The sequence below is a fragment of the Cavia porcellus genome, unplaced genomic scaffold (assembly GCF_034190915.1).
Source record: "Cavia porcellus strain 051 isolate PalLab524CR breed Dunkin Hartley unplaced genomic scaffold, mCavPor4.1 scaffold_3, whole genome shotgun sequence".
NCBI lineage: Eukaryota > Metazoa > Chordata > Mammalia > Rodentia > Caviidae > Cavia > Cavia porcellus.
The window spans coordinates 114,341,844-114,360,634 of record NW_026947486.1 but is presented as its reverse complement, the minus strand read 5'-3'; the positions used below and the strand labels follow the sequence as shown (position 1 = coordinate 114,360,634).

Genomic DNA, 18,791 nt, shown 5'->3' with positions numbered 1-18,791 from the left:
TGAGTTGAAATCATCGATGCAATCCAGCTTTAGTCAGTCCTTTCATTCCTGGATGTCTCAAAGCAGATCCTGGTATTCCATAAACACAAGGTTTCAAAGTATAAAAACCCCATAGAGCAACATAAAGAGTAAAGTTAGGAAAAAGGAAAGTGGGTTTTGTGAAGATGGGAAGGAAATCTTGGAGCAGGAGGAGAGCGAACAGGAAAGGGGATAGGGAATAAAAATAATGAAGATGAGATATGTATATGTGCTCATTCCCAAGATGATTGTGCAGAGAGGGGGGGGGGAGAGATTTCTATAAGCTTGAGAAACACTGAAATACATTACTCCTCATAAAAGGTATGGTTACATTAGAATATTAAGGGTTCAAAATTCAACTTAGGAGATAACTTTTTAAATTCAGCGTTTCTCATATTTATTTATCTGCTCACCACCAAATGCTTTCCATCTTGCTTGCTCTCTCACTCTTGCACACACATTTTTGTTGTTTTGGGCTCATCACCTATATTTTTTGGACCAGGGATCGAATTCATGACCTGACACTTGCCAGGTAGGCCCTTACACTGCTGAGCTAAATCCCCAGCTGCCACATCACTTTTTAAGCATTAACATCCTTCAAAACACTATTCCTGTATCATACGTTGGGAAATGCTGACCTAGCCCAAAAAATTAGCTGAAGAAAAAGAGAACCATGATTTTAATTTTTTTTATTGTCTGGATACTTCACTTCAAGTGTAACGAAACAAACATGAATGCACAATATTTGGACCCTCAGATAGTATTTTCTAGCCTTTCCCCCTACCTACGACCTACATACGAGAGGACTACAATAGTATGCCATGATGAATTAAAGAGCCGATTTTCAGTGCAGGAGCTTCACAGTCACTAGGCCCTGTCATATCAAGGAATATAAGGCCCAGTAAAACCATATTCCTGAAAAGTATGCCATTAAAAAGTGTTAGAGGAAGTTCTGCCCCTAACGACTTATTAAAAACTACCCCAATTCAACTAGCTTTCTGTTGGAAAATTCAAAGACAAACTGTCTAGGTGATCCTCACTTAGCTGGATATTAGAGGATTTGGGACAGTACTGCCCCAATGTTTTCCATGTCACCATGTGACAGGCTATAGTTTTACTGAGGAAACAGGATATAATTATTATGCAACACAATTAGAGAATAACAAAAATAAATTAAAACATGTATAGGGCAAAGGAGTGACTTAACACCAAGTGAACAAATCCATTATGGAACTAGGTACTCTGGAGAATGAGATTAAGTATGACAATTTCCAAGTACCTGCGACACTGGAGCAACCAGGATTTCTGCACAAGTGACACAGTGAAAACTACTCACAGTGATAGTCTTGTATAACCTTCCTGAGTGATTCACAGAAATTACATTATATTTCGTGCTATTTCTTGACAAGTGTTCATTATCTTCTAACTCTTTGAAAAGTATTTTCCCTACACATGGTAACTCCTTTAATCAAAGTACTTTTGTTTAAATAGAGGGTACTTTTTTGCCATGACCCATCAAATATGAAAAAGTAGACCTTTTTGTCTTCAAATCTAACAAGCTTGTTTTTGTTTTTCATTTCTTACATTATTCATGTTTGAGAGAATTATACATATGTATATATGTCCCTATATGTGATTTTTCTGGCAGAAAATTATTTCAGGAATCACATTTTTGAAGGATTCCTGTTATGCTTGCACTTGAAAGACAAATCCAATTCGACGTGAAGTTTCATTATGAAGAAACTGTTACATGTGATGACACTGGTTATTGAAAATTGAAATGAAGTGAGAGGAAGCTAACAAGAATGTGTATGAGTCTTCTTTCTTTGAATGACACAAAGAACTCAATATATCTAATCGTCTCTGCTATGCCCACTAGGAACCAAGCTACAGTGATGTTGTACAAGTTGCTTCTTGATAGCTGAAAACCCAAGTATTAAGCCACAGGCCACTTGTATCAGTAGTTCAAAAGCTACATGCAACTGCTGAATCCTGGGAATTGTTTTATTTTACTTCTATTTCTTGGTTAAAGTACCTATTAGCAATAATGTAGACACAAAATTTATAATGGAAGGGTATCAACCAGTCTGTATAGACTGACAATTTACATTTTTCCATTATCATCTGAATTACGACACAGATCTAGAAGTGGGTATTAGACACATCACCTCTTTGCAAGTTTTTCTGGTGCTCTGATGAATGAATGACCTATGAAAGGAGACTTTGAACAAAAACAGAGCTAGGAATTTTTTCTTTATTTCTTATTGTAGGCTTTACCTAAGAAGCTCAAGTACAAGATAGAGTATGTACTGAGTTTCCCTCTCTGCTTCTTAAAACTACCCTTTATGGCTCCTAAAAACTTCCCAGTTCTCTCAACTCTCCTGTCCTTGTATATTAGTTCAGTTCTATGAGTACCTGTCCTCCACAGCCTCTAGTGTTATTGTCACTCCAAGGTCACCGAAGCCTCCTGATACCTGGCTGTTGCATCAGTTTCCTTCTCCCCTTCCCTCCATACTCCTAGAGGCTCAATGTATTCCCTTTTATAATGTTCTCTGTTTCTACTTGATGTAGTTTGAGAGCTGGGGTTCATTTTTGAATTTTTTTTGTTGTATGGTACCATGCTAAAATAACCCAGAATTCTCTATATAATTAAAAAGAAAAACCATTGGCTAACGAATGGGATGCTTGAATGAACAGAGAGACTGGAGACTTGAACTACATTGGTCTGGTGCTCCCGGCACCAGAAGTCAGTCTGTCCCCATGCAAAGTTTCCTCTGGAGTATGTTTCTCATTCAGAGGTGATTTTCCAATAAAATCAGCCTCAGTGATTGCAACCATAGGAGCAGTCCTTGAGGGAGGAAATCAAACAATTCAATTCTAGAAAATGCTGCATTAGGTAAAATTAACCTTGTGGCAGTGTTATTTCCTGAAACATGGTCTCATTTCTTAATTTCCTTTGTACACATCACTATTAAGTGAAGGCTTTTTTATGCCCTTCATTGAGATGTGATTGAAAGATTTAATTACTCACATATCCATGAAACAAACCTGAAATGAAAGACAGCCTGTTTGGTTTTACAACCCCACAGTTACCGCCTGGATCCTTGAGCTAGAAAAGTCTGTGACTGTGTGTGGAGCCTTGCTTAATAGCAGCTCCCTTAGTGCTGCCCACTCTGGATCCAGCCAACTTCTGTGGCTCTCAGCCAATGGGAAAAGCTACCAAATGGGTCCACGTGCTATGACGGCAACTGCACGATAGGAAGGAGGTAGGGGAGATCGGAGGCATCAGCCAGGGAACAGGAAGAGTGTGAGTGTTGACTTTGGCTCTCAATGTCCAATCCTGTTCATTTCTGACCGCACAATAGACTTTCAAAAGTAGAAAGTGGTGTATGTTGCCAGTTGCAACTTAACCTTTTCATTTTGTTGTTCCACGGGATGAAATTTGCTTTATGTGATACTTGAAGATGCCTGCTGATGTCAAACATAACTGCTTAGCCACAGCCTTCACCCTCAGGAACGCTGCTGTCTTTACTCCGGTGCTTTACCTTTGGAATCATTAGTGGCACTCCCTCCTGAAGAGGAGGGAGGTAAAGACCAGAGCAATTACTTGTGGGGTAAAATTCTAGCTCTCTAAAGACAGAAAAATAGCTGTGTAACACTGGAGAGTAAAACTCCATATGACATAGACTATTTTATAATGAAATCCTAGTTACTCTGTAAGAAAAGCTAATGACTCACACAATGGCTGGTAATTAGGTCAGCAGTTAGGTGTCCAACATGGGCACAATCAGCCTTGTGCATCATACTTGCACTAAGCAGGATGACTGAGCTTCAAAGCCTTATCCTTGAGGGCCTCATCCTAAACACCGATTTCCTGCTATATACCAGCTTCTGTTTGAGGAATTAGAGTTATAGCAGTGGCTAGAAGTTGTCATTTGCAATGCATCTAACATTCATCAGGGAGGTGATACTTCAAAACAGACAGATAGCCAGACAATAGAGAGTACAGTCACATTTGCTAAAGAGGAAAAAATAGAGTAAAGGCAGTGGGAGGGTTCATGTGGGAGGGCTGTTATTTCACATGGTCTAATGCTGTTGTCCCTGCTCAAAGTCCTTGTAAAATTCTTCTTCAGAGCATTTATTCTCCTTAAAAGAAAATCCCCATTTTTGAACCAGTAGCTACATTGTTTGCTAAGGCCCAGAGAGCACGTTGAACTAATTTTCAAGAGTCTACTCCATACCCTGAGGTCTACACCTATCACTAATGCTGAGCAGAAGAACTCAGGCATGGCTCTCCTGGTACATTCTGTATCACAGTATCACTGCAGGGAGGGCACACCTTTGTCACCTTATCCAGTCGCGTCACATATGTAAGCAGATGTTTCTGTAACAGTAGGAAATAGTAGTTTCTCCTGCTTCTTTGACCATTTTCCTCTGTAATCTTATTTCGGTCATGTCAAAATCCTTTTAGGAAATAGGTGAGGTTTAAATTACATATGACTTTCTGGTATGTGTGACAAATGTGCATATATACATCCACACAATCCAAAGCCAGTCTGCTAGCAAGCTTCATTTGCTGACAACCTCTAGGCATCATGATTTGGATCAAGTTAACTTTTACCCTAGCCGGAGTTAGAAATAATACACCTCATCAACTAGTAGGCGAGAGAAGAGCAGGTCCTATTTCTACATAGAGATGCTATTATTCAACAGATCCCAGCACCTCACGCTACAGTTTGATAACACAAAAATGAATGCGTAGGAATGAGCTCCTTAGCTGCCCTGGGCTTCTTCTGGCAGGCTCCTATGGAGGAATATAGTTATAATTGCACTGCTCAAAAATATGCAAAAAGACACAATAATTTTCTGAAATATCCTCCACAATTATGTGGAACCCCCACGTGAGGATGTGGTGCTAAAAGGGGGTGGAAGAAAGTTAAAATACTGGTAGGAAGTTAGAGCTGAGAAAAACTCTAGAATTTCATTTAGTTATGGCTGATCTGCCTACGCCATCAGTGGCAGTGATCCTGTCTGGAATTTGCACAAAGTATGACAGTGTGCTGCTATACACATACACACAATGGATTGTTCCAGTATACAGTCTATCCCTGTGCTGGGAAACCTACAAATGCAAACGTTTTCCTGGGGAAGCATGATTTTCTCTCTTCAGATGTTGGCTTTCTATCTAATTCAGCTATCAGATGGGGCTGGGCCCTTGAAGGAGTCAGGGCAGATGAGATACCTCGCAACTATGGGAGAGACAGACACCTCTGCTGTGGGCCAGGCCTCAAGATAAAATGTACCCGTGTACTTCCTAAAGATAAAAACCAGGACCTGATATTCTAAGTATTCTCTATCACACCGAGGAGGCCAGAAGTCACCATCCCAACCTCCTACAGGAAGAGTCACTGCTCTGTATGCATGCCCCCTTGCTATAGGACCTACTTCCCCATTTGTCCCCAATTTAATTGATTGTACTGAGCAATAAATCTTATTGGTTGCATATAGTTCTGTCCCACCTCATGCCCACCTTTGACCTGCCTCACTTTGTGGTTTTACTCTATAAAAATCCCTAGAAAAGATAGAGTGTTTGGCAGCCCACTGGAGACCCCTTCTGTCTGTCTCTGACAGAAGCTTTCTTTCTCTCAATAAATATATTCCAGTGTTTAAAACAAGATTTTGGCTTTCTAGAGAACTACACTAGATAACGTAGGCAAGAGCTTCAGGAAAGCATAAACTAGTTGCTTCCTATTTCAGTCTCTGGTCAAAATGAGTCATGTCTATTAGTCCTCAGTCCCCCTGAACTTGTACTCAACTAAAAATAAATGATTACCTCAGGCCCTTGACTTTGAATATGTTCTGAGGTCGATAAGGGAGTAATTTACTATTTGGAGCTCTGAGTGTAGTTACCAAGGAGGCTGCATCATTTCATTAGGAATAAAAATAGCCCTACTGTGCTTATGTTTGGGGCTGATAAAAATACAATCAGAAAAAAAATATGTCTGTGAAGTGAACTCAGAAAGTGAAGCTAAAATAGTGCCATCTGCCATGCCCCAAATTCTCTCTTAGAGTAGCCTCGATGTTTAAGCAATATGGAAAGAACTGTATGAACAAAAAATAAAGTGGAAGAAACAATCAAGAGTCAATGAAGCCACAAGGGAGCAGCTGGATGCTTAGAGGAACTCGACAGGAGCTGAGATTTACAAAAAGTCCACAGAGAAGGATTAGCCAGATATAATCAGCAAGGATTTGATATGTCTATTTCTTTGTAAGCACTTGAAAAAGGGTGCCTTATAATCCTTCCCTAACTCTAACCTATAACTTTGGGAATCAAAGAATCCTTTGCAGCATTATTTTTTATTTTCATCCACATTGCACCGCTTTCCTTTTAATGTCAGAAGAGCCTGTGTTTTTGGCATTGTGATGCCGTAGGAATCCTGGCACACACACCTACTCTTTCCTTTCTTTTCTGTCTCCAACTCACAAACTTGGTACTTTCCACCAGGGTGAAAAATGCCCCCTCTCCTAAGCTGCTTCTAAGTAGCAGACATTGCTCACAACACAGCATCTGCTTTCTTCTTCTCGTGCCTTTGAAAGCCTTGTTCTGCTCTCCTGAATGGCCTCCCTCCCACTGTTTGCCAGGGGCCTCCTGCTGAGGCAGGGCAAGCTGCTCTAAGCAGTGGCTCAATCCTTCGTCTGCACCCCACAGGATGTTGCACCAACTTCAATCACAGAACCTGTCCAGGCTGTCATGCTGAGGCTTGTCAGTTTCCCTAGCAGAGTGTGAGAACATTCCAGGTATGGAGCTTCTCTTATTCATCTCTGTCCACTGAGCATAACACATAGTAGGTACGTAACTAACATCCAATACAACAACAAAGCTATGCGGGTTGCTTGAATTCCTTATAGCTCAGCAATGTGATCCTGAGCTTTCCACAACTTTCTGGAAGATCACTGAGTGGAAATATTAAAACACAATTCTGGCTAACTTGTGGGACTACATTAAACAGGAATCCATCCTTGTCTGAGTTGAAGACACTAAGAAGCTCAGAGTTAGAAAGTAGCATGTGGCTCATGAGGTAGGTAACAGAGGGAAACCTTCCAACCTCACCTGCTTTTTTGTTAAATCACTAATTTTGAATGATATATTATTAGTCTCCCACTAGCTTTGCTGCAGGTGATATCTCTGTGCATGGGTTGTAACAACAGTTCCATAGATTACTTTTCATGAATTTGAAGGCCTCTTTTGTGGAAAGTACTGACTCTTCAGTTGGGTCTACAAAGATGTATGAGGTATCTCAGAGGTAACTGTGACTGAAACAGGATGAGGAAGCCTGGCCTCTCTGCCTTCATACTGTATGAGTTCTTTGCTAGCTTAACCTTTGGATCAAATCATTTCTGCTCAACTCTGCACATAGGCATTGTTGTGGTTTGTGTCTAGATGTCCCCCGAAAGCCCCGTGTCATCATACGTAGGGCTTTTTGGAGGTGACTGGACTTAGGGTATGTGATGCTAGGGTTAAGGATGCGATGCTAGGATTAAAGTTGCTCCTACCTGGATGGAATATAAAGGACAGAAAGAAGGCTGCTGCTAATTGTTGCTTATTGCTACTTCAGTGTTTTAATATCTTCTGCCTGCCATGAACTGTTTCTCCTCTGCAATACTCCTCTGTCAGGCCACTCTGCCTTGGAGCCAGCTGACTATGGGCTGAAATCTCTACAAACTGTGAGCTGCAATAAATCTCCTCTCCTTTAAATTTGGGTGCCAGATACTTTGCCTCAGCAACAAGAAATGTAACTGAGACAGACATGTTAGACATTTAGGAAATGTTTGTCCAGAACCAGTAGTACAAAGTTAATTTCCCTGAAATTTCCTTAATCTCTTCTCTCTTTCTTCAAGGTTGAAGATGTTGAGCTAAGAGAGCTAAAATATTTTTCAAGATTTACGAGCATCATGATTAGCAGATTATCAACCACAATCTGGACCACTGGAGAGATACCTAGAAGCCTCTGGTCATCAATTCTTTCCTAACTCAAACCTTTCCTCATTCCCCTTGACCTAAGGACCAAAGGAGATTGAACCTATGATGAGTGAAGTGGGTTGCTTCTGGACATCAGTCCACCATCTTCTTGTTTCACTGGCATTCTGATAAACCTTTTTTTCTCATTCCTACATATCCTCCATTCACAAGCCTCTTATCAAGCAGTGAATGAGAAGATGTGTATTTGACGATAGTATTTTATAATTGCTGTTGCTAACAAAAAAGTCACACTAAATTATAGCATCAGACTCTGTCCACTGGAAAATGGTTTGATTCCACATTTGCTGGCTTACTTGAAGTGCTTCAGATTCAGCAATAAGTGAGTGTTTTGTGTTTTCATTTTGTCCTCATGGTTATTAGGGTGCTACTTTACCACCTAAATAAAAGGTTCTCACGAAAATTTTGGTAAGGTAAGTGATGGTAATGAGGCATCAAACATGCTTGAAGCTTTGAAGGAATTCTCATTTTTGAAAAATAGTTAATATAATTGATGTAGGCCTAATTATTAGAATCTCTGTACTTTCCATGATTTTTTAGCTTTGGTCACATTTGTTACCATATGAGAATATATTCATATGATATTAGAAAAAAGAACTCTTTAATTGGCCAACACATTTTTAGGTGGTAGAAGTGGATGTGTGTCTCCTTAGAGGCATTCAGTACGAATGCAGTTTCTGGAAATGTGGTTTTTGAGAGGTCCACTGTCTGGGTCTCAGTTAACATCCCTAAGATTGCCTAGAGATGATGCAACTCCAATGTCCAAGGAAAGGAAATGGTGATTGGAAAATTGTACAGGTTTCATTAGCTGTGAGGCCAAGTGCTGAAATGTTCTGCATCCAATTGTAGTTTCTCCACAACATAAAGAGCCCAATTTATTTTACACAGCTGTTTAGAGAGAGGCTTTATTGCTGGCTTTCTATGAACTGCCTTTAGCACGACCAGAGGCGATTATAGATTGATTAGCATTGCTTTCAGCAGCACACTGCTGTAGGTGTGTCAGTGTCATAAAATGAACCGACCCAGCATTTTGTCAGCCTCTCTGTTGAGGTACACGAGATACTAGAGTGCTTCATCTATTTCATTCAGAGCGACTCACTTCCAAATGTCCCTATTCTCTTCAAATATTGTACCTCAAGAGGCTTTCAATTCATAAAAAATAATTTAGAATGTGACACTATAAAAGAAACACAGCAGAATTTTTTTGTAGTATTGGGGATTGAACCCAGGGCCTTTGCACTGTAATTCATCTTCAGCTTTTTAAGTATGTATTTTTATTTTGACACAAGGAATGGATAATTTGCTAAGTCACACAGGCTATTCTTCAGCTTGTGATCCTCTTGCCTGAGCCTCCCAGAGCTCTGGGATTACAGGTGTGCACCAGGAGATATTTTATGATGTCACACTTGGAGTGTTTATCTTCTTTCCATGGACACTTTTCAAATAATGGGCTTACCGCAGATAATTTCAGAGACTAAGTATGTGTTATTTGGTTACTGGGTTTCTTGAACTACCTACAGAGGCAAGCTCTCCATGTAGTCATCTTATTTCACATGGATTTAAGGCTCCAGTTGTGCTCTCCATGAAATATTTGTTCTGTTGGATTAAGGTATCCTTTGGCCAAACACATTGGGGAAACTGTAAGACAGCTCAACAGAAGGCTTTCCACAGGACTTCTCTCTGAGCCTGTGTTATGTGAAAGTGTTTAGTGCTTCAGAAAAGATACACTAAACTTCTGTGGCTCATTGGAACCTTCATGTCCTAAAGGAGACAATCCTGCAAGACTAGCGTTTGGCAGAACGCATTCAGAATGCACTGCCTTAGCGTGGTGATTGAATGTGCTGACTTTGCTGCCATTCTGCATTTCTGAGATCTGCATATGTCAAGGAATGCTGCAAGAGTTATGGACTCCACCTGCAAAAATGGCATAAGGGGTCACTTTACAGGCTGTATCTGAAGTCCTTGGAGTCACATTTATCTTCTACCTAGCATATTTCTTTAAAGTGCTAAAGATGTGGTATCTTATGCTTCATTTCACAAATGCAGAGGGCTGAAATGATGGAAAGGCATCATATGCACATGTGTGCATATTTGTGTGGAGAAAAATACAGATGTATTATATATGCAATGTTGATGACACATGTATATGCACAAATTTACATCAAAGAAGATCAAATATGTTCTAAAATGAGCATACTTATAAAGCAGGATTTTAAGTATTTATCTTAAGACCTAAAAGGACCATATAAATAATCTAGCTGAGGCCAGTAAGAAGAAAATGACATGACCAATTTCATACTAGAAGCTTACATCAGACTCAAGATTTGAACCCAGTCCTATCAAAGCGGAGTTTAAGAACGAGCAAACTAATTGATGATTCATATTCATTATCAAGTTGAGCTCTTCAGTGCTAGGTGACTCTTTCAGCCAGCTAAGTCTGAGAGCCCCAAGCACCACTTTTTTTCTCAACCTTGGTTTTCAACTTGGTCTTTCCCTTTGTGCATATCATTGGACAGCCTGAACTTCTTTTACCTCCCTGAGATTCCTCAAATCAGTGACTCAAACCAGCAGCCCTTAAAGTTCTGATGCAAATGTCTCCTCTTATCTCTTTCATTTCTCCAATAATGCTAAATTTTCTCCATAGAGCTTCTTTCTTACTGTTCCCCACTTAGCGAATCTCTCTCTCTCTCTCTCTCTCTCTCTCTCTCTCTCTCTCTCTCTCTCTCTCTCTCTCACCTATCTGGTATTTAGTTCTTCACAAACCAATGTTATCTCTCCTACTGGACTCTAAACTCTTCGAGGGTAAGACCTGTGCCAGATTTATTTTTAATTCCCTATGCAACTATTACAGTTCCCAGAATGCTGTAGATCTTAAATATTCATTGGTTGAATAAATGATAATGTGCAAACATCACAGACAGGAAAATCTTTGTGATTATTTGTCATTTTCAATAATGAAACTACCATATCTATAAGATGGATCGGTTCCTAAATAAAACTATAATTTCCTAAACTGAGTAGATTCTGATCTTGATTTGTGAAAGCCAACCACTACACTGTTTAATGTTGTTAAAGTATAAGAGGAGGAAAGGATTTTATGCTTGACAACTGCTCTCTCTCTCTCTCTCTCTCTCTCTCTCTCTCTCTGTAACAGATGTCAACCTCGGTTAGATTCAACACAACTTATTGGTGCATGGCTTTTAGCCAAAAGCAATTCACATTTTCAGAAGTATACTATCACATATGTCTTAATAACAGAAATGTGTTTTTTAAAATATATGTGATAAGTCACATATGGTAAGAGAAATCTGTACATCTCTTAGGCCTTGCTGTCACAATAAAATTCTGGAGACGATTGCTGTAAATCATTAACTAAAATACAAGTGTAAGTTTCTCCCTCTGACACATTAAAGAAACACAGTCTTATCACACTAATCAAGCTTTGTTACCAGTGTGGTTCCAATATATTGAGAAATTCACCAGGCACCTCTTGTCTTGATAATTGATTTTAAGAATGTTCACTTTTGAGTCTTACCTTCAGAGGTAATGTTCAATGTTTCAAGGTAAGGTTACTAGTGTTGCCAGGCACATTATGTACTTATATTCAAAAGCTATGTATTTAGTTTCTCCCTTATATGGAGTCTAATGAATGTGGGCCATAGTCTCCCTATGGTGATAAAAGAAGCTTACAACTATGAAAGTATTAAAACTAAATTGGGTAAGTTGTTGAGAAATGGGGAGGGAAAGGCAGCCCTTTAAAAGAGGAAAATATGCAAACTAATGGATATTGGAAATCATTTGCTCTCACACCAAATTAAAGCTTACTTAGCCTTAGTTAGATCCGGAAATAACAGAGTTTCAGAAAATGCAGGTGCCTTTTGCAGTCTACTCATCTGACTGCAACTTGGAAGACTGGTAACATTCTCTACATAGAGGTCTACTGGTTTCTGAGTCATCATCATCTTCATGGATCCTATGTCTACTAATTTTTCAAATGCCAAAAAAGGAAAAGATTGCTAGTTTAAGCTTCAGAGTCATGAAAACATTGAGTGCCTTTTTCTACCTGACTAACTACAGCAGGATTCCGCAAACCATGTTCCATAGTGGCTGGAAGACACACGTGTTTGGCTTTGTGCATTGCATACAATGCTTGTCACAGGACTCTACCACTGTAGTACAAAAGCAGCCATAGATAATAGAGATATGAGTGAATGTGGTTGTGTTCCATTAAAAGCTCATGCATAGATACAGAATTGGGAACTTTATCTATTTTTCACCTATCATGAAAGTCATCTTTGGATTTTTCCCACCATTTGCCAAGCTCCACACAAAAAGATAATGTCTAGTCACGTGGATAATTGTCTTTGTCAACTGATGATCATACTTCACTTGCGACTTATGCCACCAGACCTCAACATTCAAGCAACAGGGCACACATATAGGCCCTGACTACAGTTAAACATTAATTCCTGCACTCAAAATTGGTCAGAAGCAAAGCAGCTAGAAGGGACCAGAGAAACCTGGGAACATTTTTACTATGTAGTATGAATCAAAAATACTGGACGTTGGGAAACTTGGCTAAGTTAAATCATGCAAGTCTTTCTAACCTCATGGGCACACTGTATCTCAGGAGAGCCACCAGCCTTGTAAGTCTCTAGTCTTGCAAGCTCCTGAAAGGACGTGTCCAACCTTGTTTACTTGTTCACTCATTCAGGAAACATGGATTGAATCTTTACTTCAGGTCCCAGTGTACTGTGTGTAACCAAAATTTTCTGGCAGGCATCAGAAATGATAAGAGGACCATTATAAACGGTACTTTTAAAAAAGTTGGATCTGATCTGTTCTTCTGGAAGACAGTGAAACTGAACCATATTCTGGAGTTTTTGTCTTAAGCTGAGCATTTAAGGAGGCCTCTCTTCAAGTGGCTATGCAATCAATATCTTATCCAGTCTTACACTTAGGCCATACATTAGGAGAGAGTTTGAAGTACCTACTAGTTGGTCAGGACTTAGTTTTATTACTAAGCAGATTTTTTTTTTTTTATTGGTACCAGGGATCGAACTCACGACTGCCTGCTTGCAAGGCAGGTGCTTATGCCGCTGAGCTAAATCCCCAGCCCCTACTAAGCAGATTTTAAAACATATTTTTATGTTATGTTATGTTATGTTATGTTACGTTACGTTACGTTACGTTACGTTACGTTACGTTATGTTATGAAGACTACCATCATTCTTTGGCGCTTTCGGTTTTCCTATCTCTAAAACATTCTTTACAGTGGTAGGCATTAGATAGAGCCTGCACTGTGAATTAACAAGACCTCATAAAAAGTATATCTGTAGGGTTAGCTTCTCACAAGTAGTGAAAAGAGCACTGAGCCCATTTCCAAGCCAGCAGCATCCAATGTGGCTGCAATGGAACATAGCCCCACACAGTCAAGGACTGTGCCGTACATGCATAGATGGAGCTTGGGGCTCAATTCCTCCTGAGAGGGCTTGAATTTGGAGATATTTACTCCAGCCAAAGCCTAGATTTACACTCCTGCTACTCTCACCCTAGCCCCTGTGACGGGGGCCACACATGAGCATGCAGGCAGAATGGAGGGAGGGGCACAGTGGGACCGTGGTTAAGAGGCTCACTAATGGCCCACCCAGGGACTGCAGCCCTGGTCCTGGCCTCATTAGCACCATCCTCTAATTCACAGAGCTTTCCAGCACAGGCTCACAGTGGAGGAGCCTTGAGGGCATACAGACAGAAAAGAAATTAGGCTGCAGAGAAGATTTCAACTTTAACCAAACAAGCAGCCAAAAGCTTGGCAAATGCAAATGCTTCCATAGAAGCACTACAGCATAACACGCATGCCCCTCCAGAGGCCACAGAGGCTTGATGGAGAATACCCTGTGGTCTAGGAACAATGAAATTTAAACACAAAGTGCATACTGTTTGAGGGGAAATGCATTAGGGCTTGGACTTAATACTATTCTAAACATGAGTGGTGTGCCCTGGAATAGTTAGTTCTTTTTATACAACACGAGTGGCTTTTTTGTCTTTGGCATTAGCTGATCCACTCTCCCAGAAACTAATAAAAATCAATGCACTCCTCATTTCTGTATTTGGTGTCAGCTATAATGAAAGCTGGCTGACATAAATAGACACATATTTCCTAGGCATGTGATATTACCAGACCTATAATAACCCAGCAAATAAAGCAGGTCCTCCCTTTGCCACATGGCTCAAAGGATTGGTATGCATCGTGACATTGCAGTCAGATGTCACAGACCCAAAGGACAAGACAGCCATCTTTCTTAATTTGAAAGTTTTCTTTCTGGAAGGGACATGATGTCTAAGAAGTATTATGTTTAAAAAAAGAGTACTATGTAACATTTTATAATTTCCGGGTGTCCAGTACAATGCTTCAAGAATACCTCTATATAACCTTTAAAAACCTTTAGTTAAATGTATTTTTATGAGAGTTTCATTAACAGAGTATCTGGGCCATAATGGCAACGTACCAAATGTCCCTCTGTGTCTGAGATCCTTTGACACATTTTAACCATTTACATCCCTCACAGGTCCAAGATTTATAATTTAAAATGTAATCTTTTTAGAGTGTTCAAAACTCAAAGGCTTGAAGTAGTATGAAAGAATATGATTATAATAGTATTTCCAGCTATTCATGGGTGGCACATATTAATTTATGCAAACTGGATATGACTTGGGGCATTCCCTCATCAGGGCTACAGGGGCAAATGTAAGCTAGTCCCTGCTCATTGGCGAGCTCTTGCTGTTTTGTCCTTAAATTGTCATAAGTAGAGGTTTACTCAAAATCCAGGTCTCTTCCGTGACCTTATTTTTTTTCACATTCACGAAATCCATTAACAATAATGTTTCCCACTAATAAAAATAATAACTTACTTCACAGGATTATTCTTAGGTTTTGCTTTTTCGACAGCCTGTAAACAGAAGAAAAAATGCAATTAGGTAACATTAGTAGGCAACATCTTTGCATCTAGGAACCAAACAATAAGCAATATAAAAGAGTAAGGAGCTAAGTGAGCAGGGTACTGTTGAGAAGTAGACTGGACACATAATAAAGAGTAATTTTCTTCTCCCAGGTAACAGTTTACCTGCATGAGCACAGCTTGCAAATACTGGCGTGCACTGTCACGGCTACTCACAAGTGCAGCCGGGACCCTAGGAGTAGACTCTGAAGTCACAATGAGGTGCCCCCTCCACACCTTTCACTCTTAACCCATGCAGGCCTCATTGACTTGTGATGGCAGCAAACGGATGGCAGTGGTAGGGAGCCACTCACCGTGCCGCTACTCTTGCCAACTGGCCCACACATGCACCATGATAGAAAGGCCACAATGTCCATTTCTAAAATCACTTTCATAAGCAAACAGCACGGAAGAGCAAGGAATGGCCAAATATTGAGATCAATTTCCTCCCGTGGAACCTTTAAGAAACTACAAATCAAATCCTGAAATGAGGAAAATCTCTGGGCCTTTGGGCCTGTGTCACCTTAGACATGGAGCCTGGTTCCAGTTTATTGCTGAACCCATTGATCTGTGTACAGTCCATTTATCATTCATGAAAAGAGCTAGTGATCTTCACAGTATATTAGAAGAAACAACTCAGATCATCTGTCAACAGCCCTCTTATTTCTGTTTCCTTCTCCACAGGGATTTCATCTCCTTCGATTCTTCTGGAATTAAAATGTTGCTAAGCAACACAGCTGGGGGCGCTGATGGCAGAATGGCTACAGTCTATCAAACTGTTTAAGCACCTGGAGGGTTTTAGTGATGATATTTTTCATATTTCTGCAGCATAATTATGTAATCAGAACCAAACTTGTACTCCCCTAGACTGTTTTCTGGCTATAGAAATAGCATTAATATGGAGAACGCTGAAGGAGAGGTTTGACAACCTAGGGGATGTTCACACTCTTTGAAAATTATCTATTAGGGGACCTTTATAGTTGTGAATCTTGGAGGTAGGTAAGGGCCAAGGGGAATAAGAGATTGCTGCTGTGAATTAGACTGCAGAGGCAACCATTCTTAAGAGACAATAACTAACCTAACACTAGACTTGACCTTCTGGGTGGCCACAGAGAATCAGCATAATGAACCTCTATTCATATAAACACAATGTACTGAATAGCAATTAAAAAAAAAAAAAACTACATTTCCCAAGTTTAGAATTTAGTGTTGGAAATCCAAGTCCTTTAAGTGTATTAAATGTCAGGTTCTGTTGCTAGATAAATTCCTCTTAATATTTTGGGGGCACTTTCTTTGACTTGAAGATAAAAACCATTTTCCACCACCCTACGCCCAAGTTTCAACTTTGTTCCAAGCACTAAAGTAAAAAAAAGGTAGGAAATGGGGTACTAGGTGAAAACAAGGAAACAAGAGATATGTGTCTGGCTGGTCCAAGTCATGTTTCATGAATACCTAGGATATGAAAGCCAATCTTTGCATTGTTCGGGTAGAGGATACTAACACCACTCACCCGGTAGATTCTGCCAGGTCAGGCACGCAAAGGATTAGGTAGATGCTGGCAAGACCAGTGGGCCAGAGGGGCTGGCCGCCAACCTTTCCTGCAGTTATGGTACCCTGTCTGTGCAAGCACACACACTCGCACCTTTGCTCCACCTTGCCACCCAAATCAGGCTGGTTGAGAATAATTAACAAAGTAAAGACATGTTAGCGTGGAAATCATGTGAAGCTATGCTTTCAATCCCCGAACATGCAAACCTAAGTCTATCATGAAGCAATAGATTTGTGTTCAAGTAGTTTCCTTTGAAGGCATGCTAGATGGGATAGAATGAGCATGCCACTGGCAAAAGATGGGGACAGAAATCAAAGTGACATCACTTACCCTAGCTTTGACTCAGAGATATGATGTTTGAAAATGTCTTCTCAGTTTTGTGTTTTGCAGCTGTCAATTAGACCCAATTATTTTCCTCTGATCAGGAGGACATTATCATAGCTGAGATTTCTTTGAAACCTGTCTTTTCTTTTTCACAGCTATTATAGGAAAACAACTTCATCCAAATTATTTTTTTCTGGCAGGCTTAGCTATTGATTGAAAATATTTATACTGAGAGGTTCTTTTCTATTTGGAAATTAATTCATAATCATTCAGACATTCCCACAGCTGTAACCAGATATACTCATGTCATCCTCTTGGTGTTCATCACTCTGAATGTCTAAACTCAATGATGGCAGGGTACCTCTGTCAGAAGAGACACAGTTCACAACTTATGTTCTTCACTGTCACTCTAATTTGACTTTGTTTTCGGCATGCCAAGAGGAATTCTTACACTAAGGAGTCACAGGATGAAAAGTTGAAGAACATTTTTAGGTGGAAATGATATGACTTTAAGGCATAAAACACACAAAGACAAAGATCCCCCTTCTGAAATTTGAGGACAAGAGAAGACAATTCCAGGCTTCAGCCCCATGGGTCAGAATGTGAGGTGTGATGCAGAAGGAAGGCATTTAAAAGAAAATGGCATAGTGCAATTCGCCAAGCATTGAGAAAGTTATATATTGGGATTGCAGCTAAATTTGAGCTTAAAAACATACATCAAAGTAATTTAAACTGATTGGAAAATAGAGGCCACATAGTTATGTCACTTTAATTTGTAATGTCTATATGCTTTTTGAAAACCTATGTTCTCCTTATTTTGGACTGCATTTCCTTAACATGGTGCTCGTCTCACCATCGAGCAAGCACTTGCACAGGAAAGCATGATAACAGACATTAAAATGCTGAAGAAAATGCTTTGATCTGTTATGAGGAGAGTCATAGTTTAAGAGTGCCATGCTACAAATACTACCAAAAAAGTTTCAGTCTTAGTTTTGCCACTTATGGTATTGACAAAGTACCAACTCCTTGGAGCTCCTTGCTTCTTTTAAAATTGAAGATAATCATCCCTTCCCTGTCTGCAGCAAGGGTCACTTGGAATCCCCAACATTGATGAGCCTGCTTGGGAGACTGCAGTCCACAGTGCACCTTGGCTGTGACCAGTTCCTACTCACGGGTTGGTGTGTAGAGTTCTAAGGTCCGATTGTTTGCAGGCTCACTGAGTAGTACTGGACCTGTGCGGTTATTCCAATGAGGATTATTGTGAGTGTTACGCTAGGGAGAATAGCACGCTTTTGTCTAAAAAAAGGAGGATTGAGATGTACTGTGATTCTACCGATACATCTGTTGCCAAGCAAGTGGAGGGCCCGTAACACCACACAGGATTTCTTGCATGAGTCTTCTTGGGGGGTGGTTTAGATGGACCAGAGCACCAAAGGTGGAGTGTGGGGGCACAAGCGTATATTGCAGACACTCAAATCCACCTTGCTCTCCAAGACAGTTGAGGAGGATTAGCCACTATTAACCCTTATTTTCTGGTGATCCCTCATGTAGCGTGCCATCCTTCCACTCTTCACTCCATTGGGGGACTCTGCCTTTTCATTACATTTGACCCTGAGAATGAGAAGTCCTGACTATGATCTTCCCGGGGATGGGGCATCTTGAGGAAGTGCTGCACGTGGCAGGGAGAAGGTCTTTCTCCAATCCCAAGGTCTGTTTATGGGCCACATCCTCTCTCATTACCAGTACTGTTGGAGGCACCCTGCTAAGCAGCAAATTTATTTCCTCCAGGGGGATAATGTGGCTAAGGACAGACTCATAGCTCCTCACTTTCATCAAATGTATCTTCCTAAAGTAAATACTCTTT

At 40.3% G+C, this 18,791-nt stretch overlaps 1 protein-coding gene across 6 annotated transcripts in view; it reads right to left on the bottom strand.

Annotated features, from left to right (window-relative positions):
• The window catches only part of Aff2 (ALF transcription elongation factor 2), a 468,295-nt gene that overhangs the window by 73,942 nt on the left and 375,562 nt on the right, over window positions 1–18,791 (bottom strand). For all 6 annotated transcript variants that reach the window (XM_063246498.1, XM_063246500.1, XM_063246499.1 and 3 more), the window contains one exon: window positions 14,969–15,006. In XM_063246498.1, the coding sequence (XP_063102568.1) occupies window positions 14,969–15,006 (38 nt within the window). The remainder of the gene's footprint in view (window positions 1–14,968; window positions 15,007–18,791) is intronic.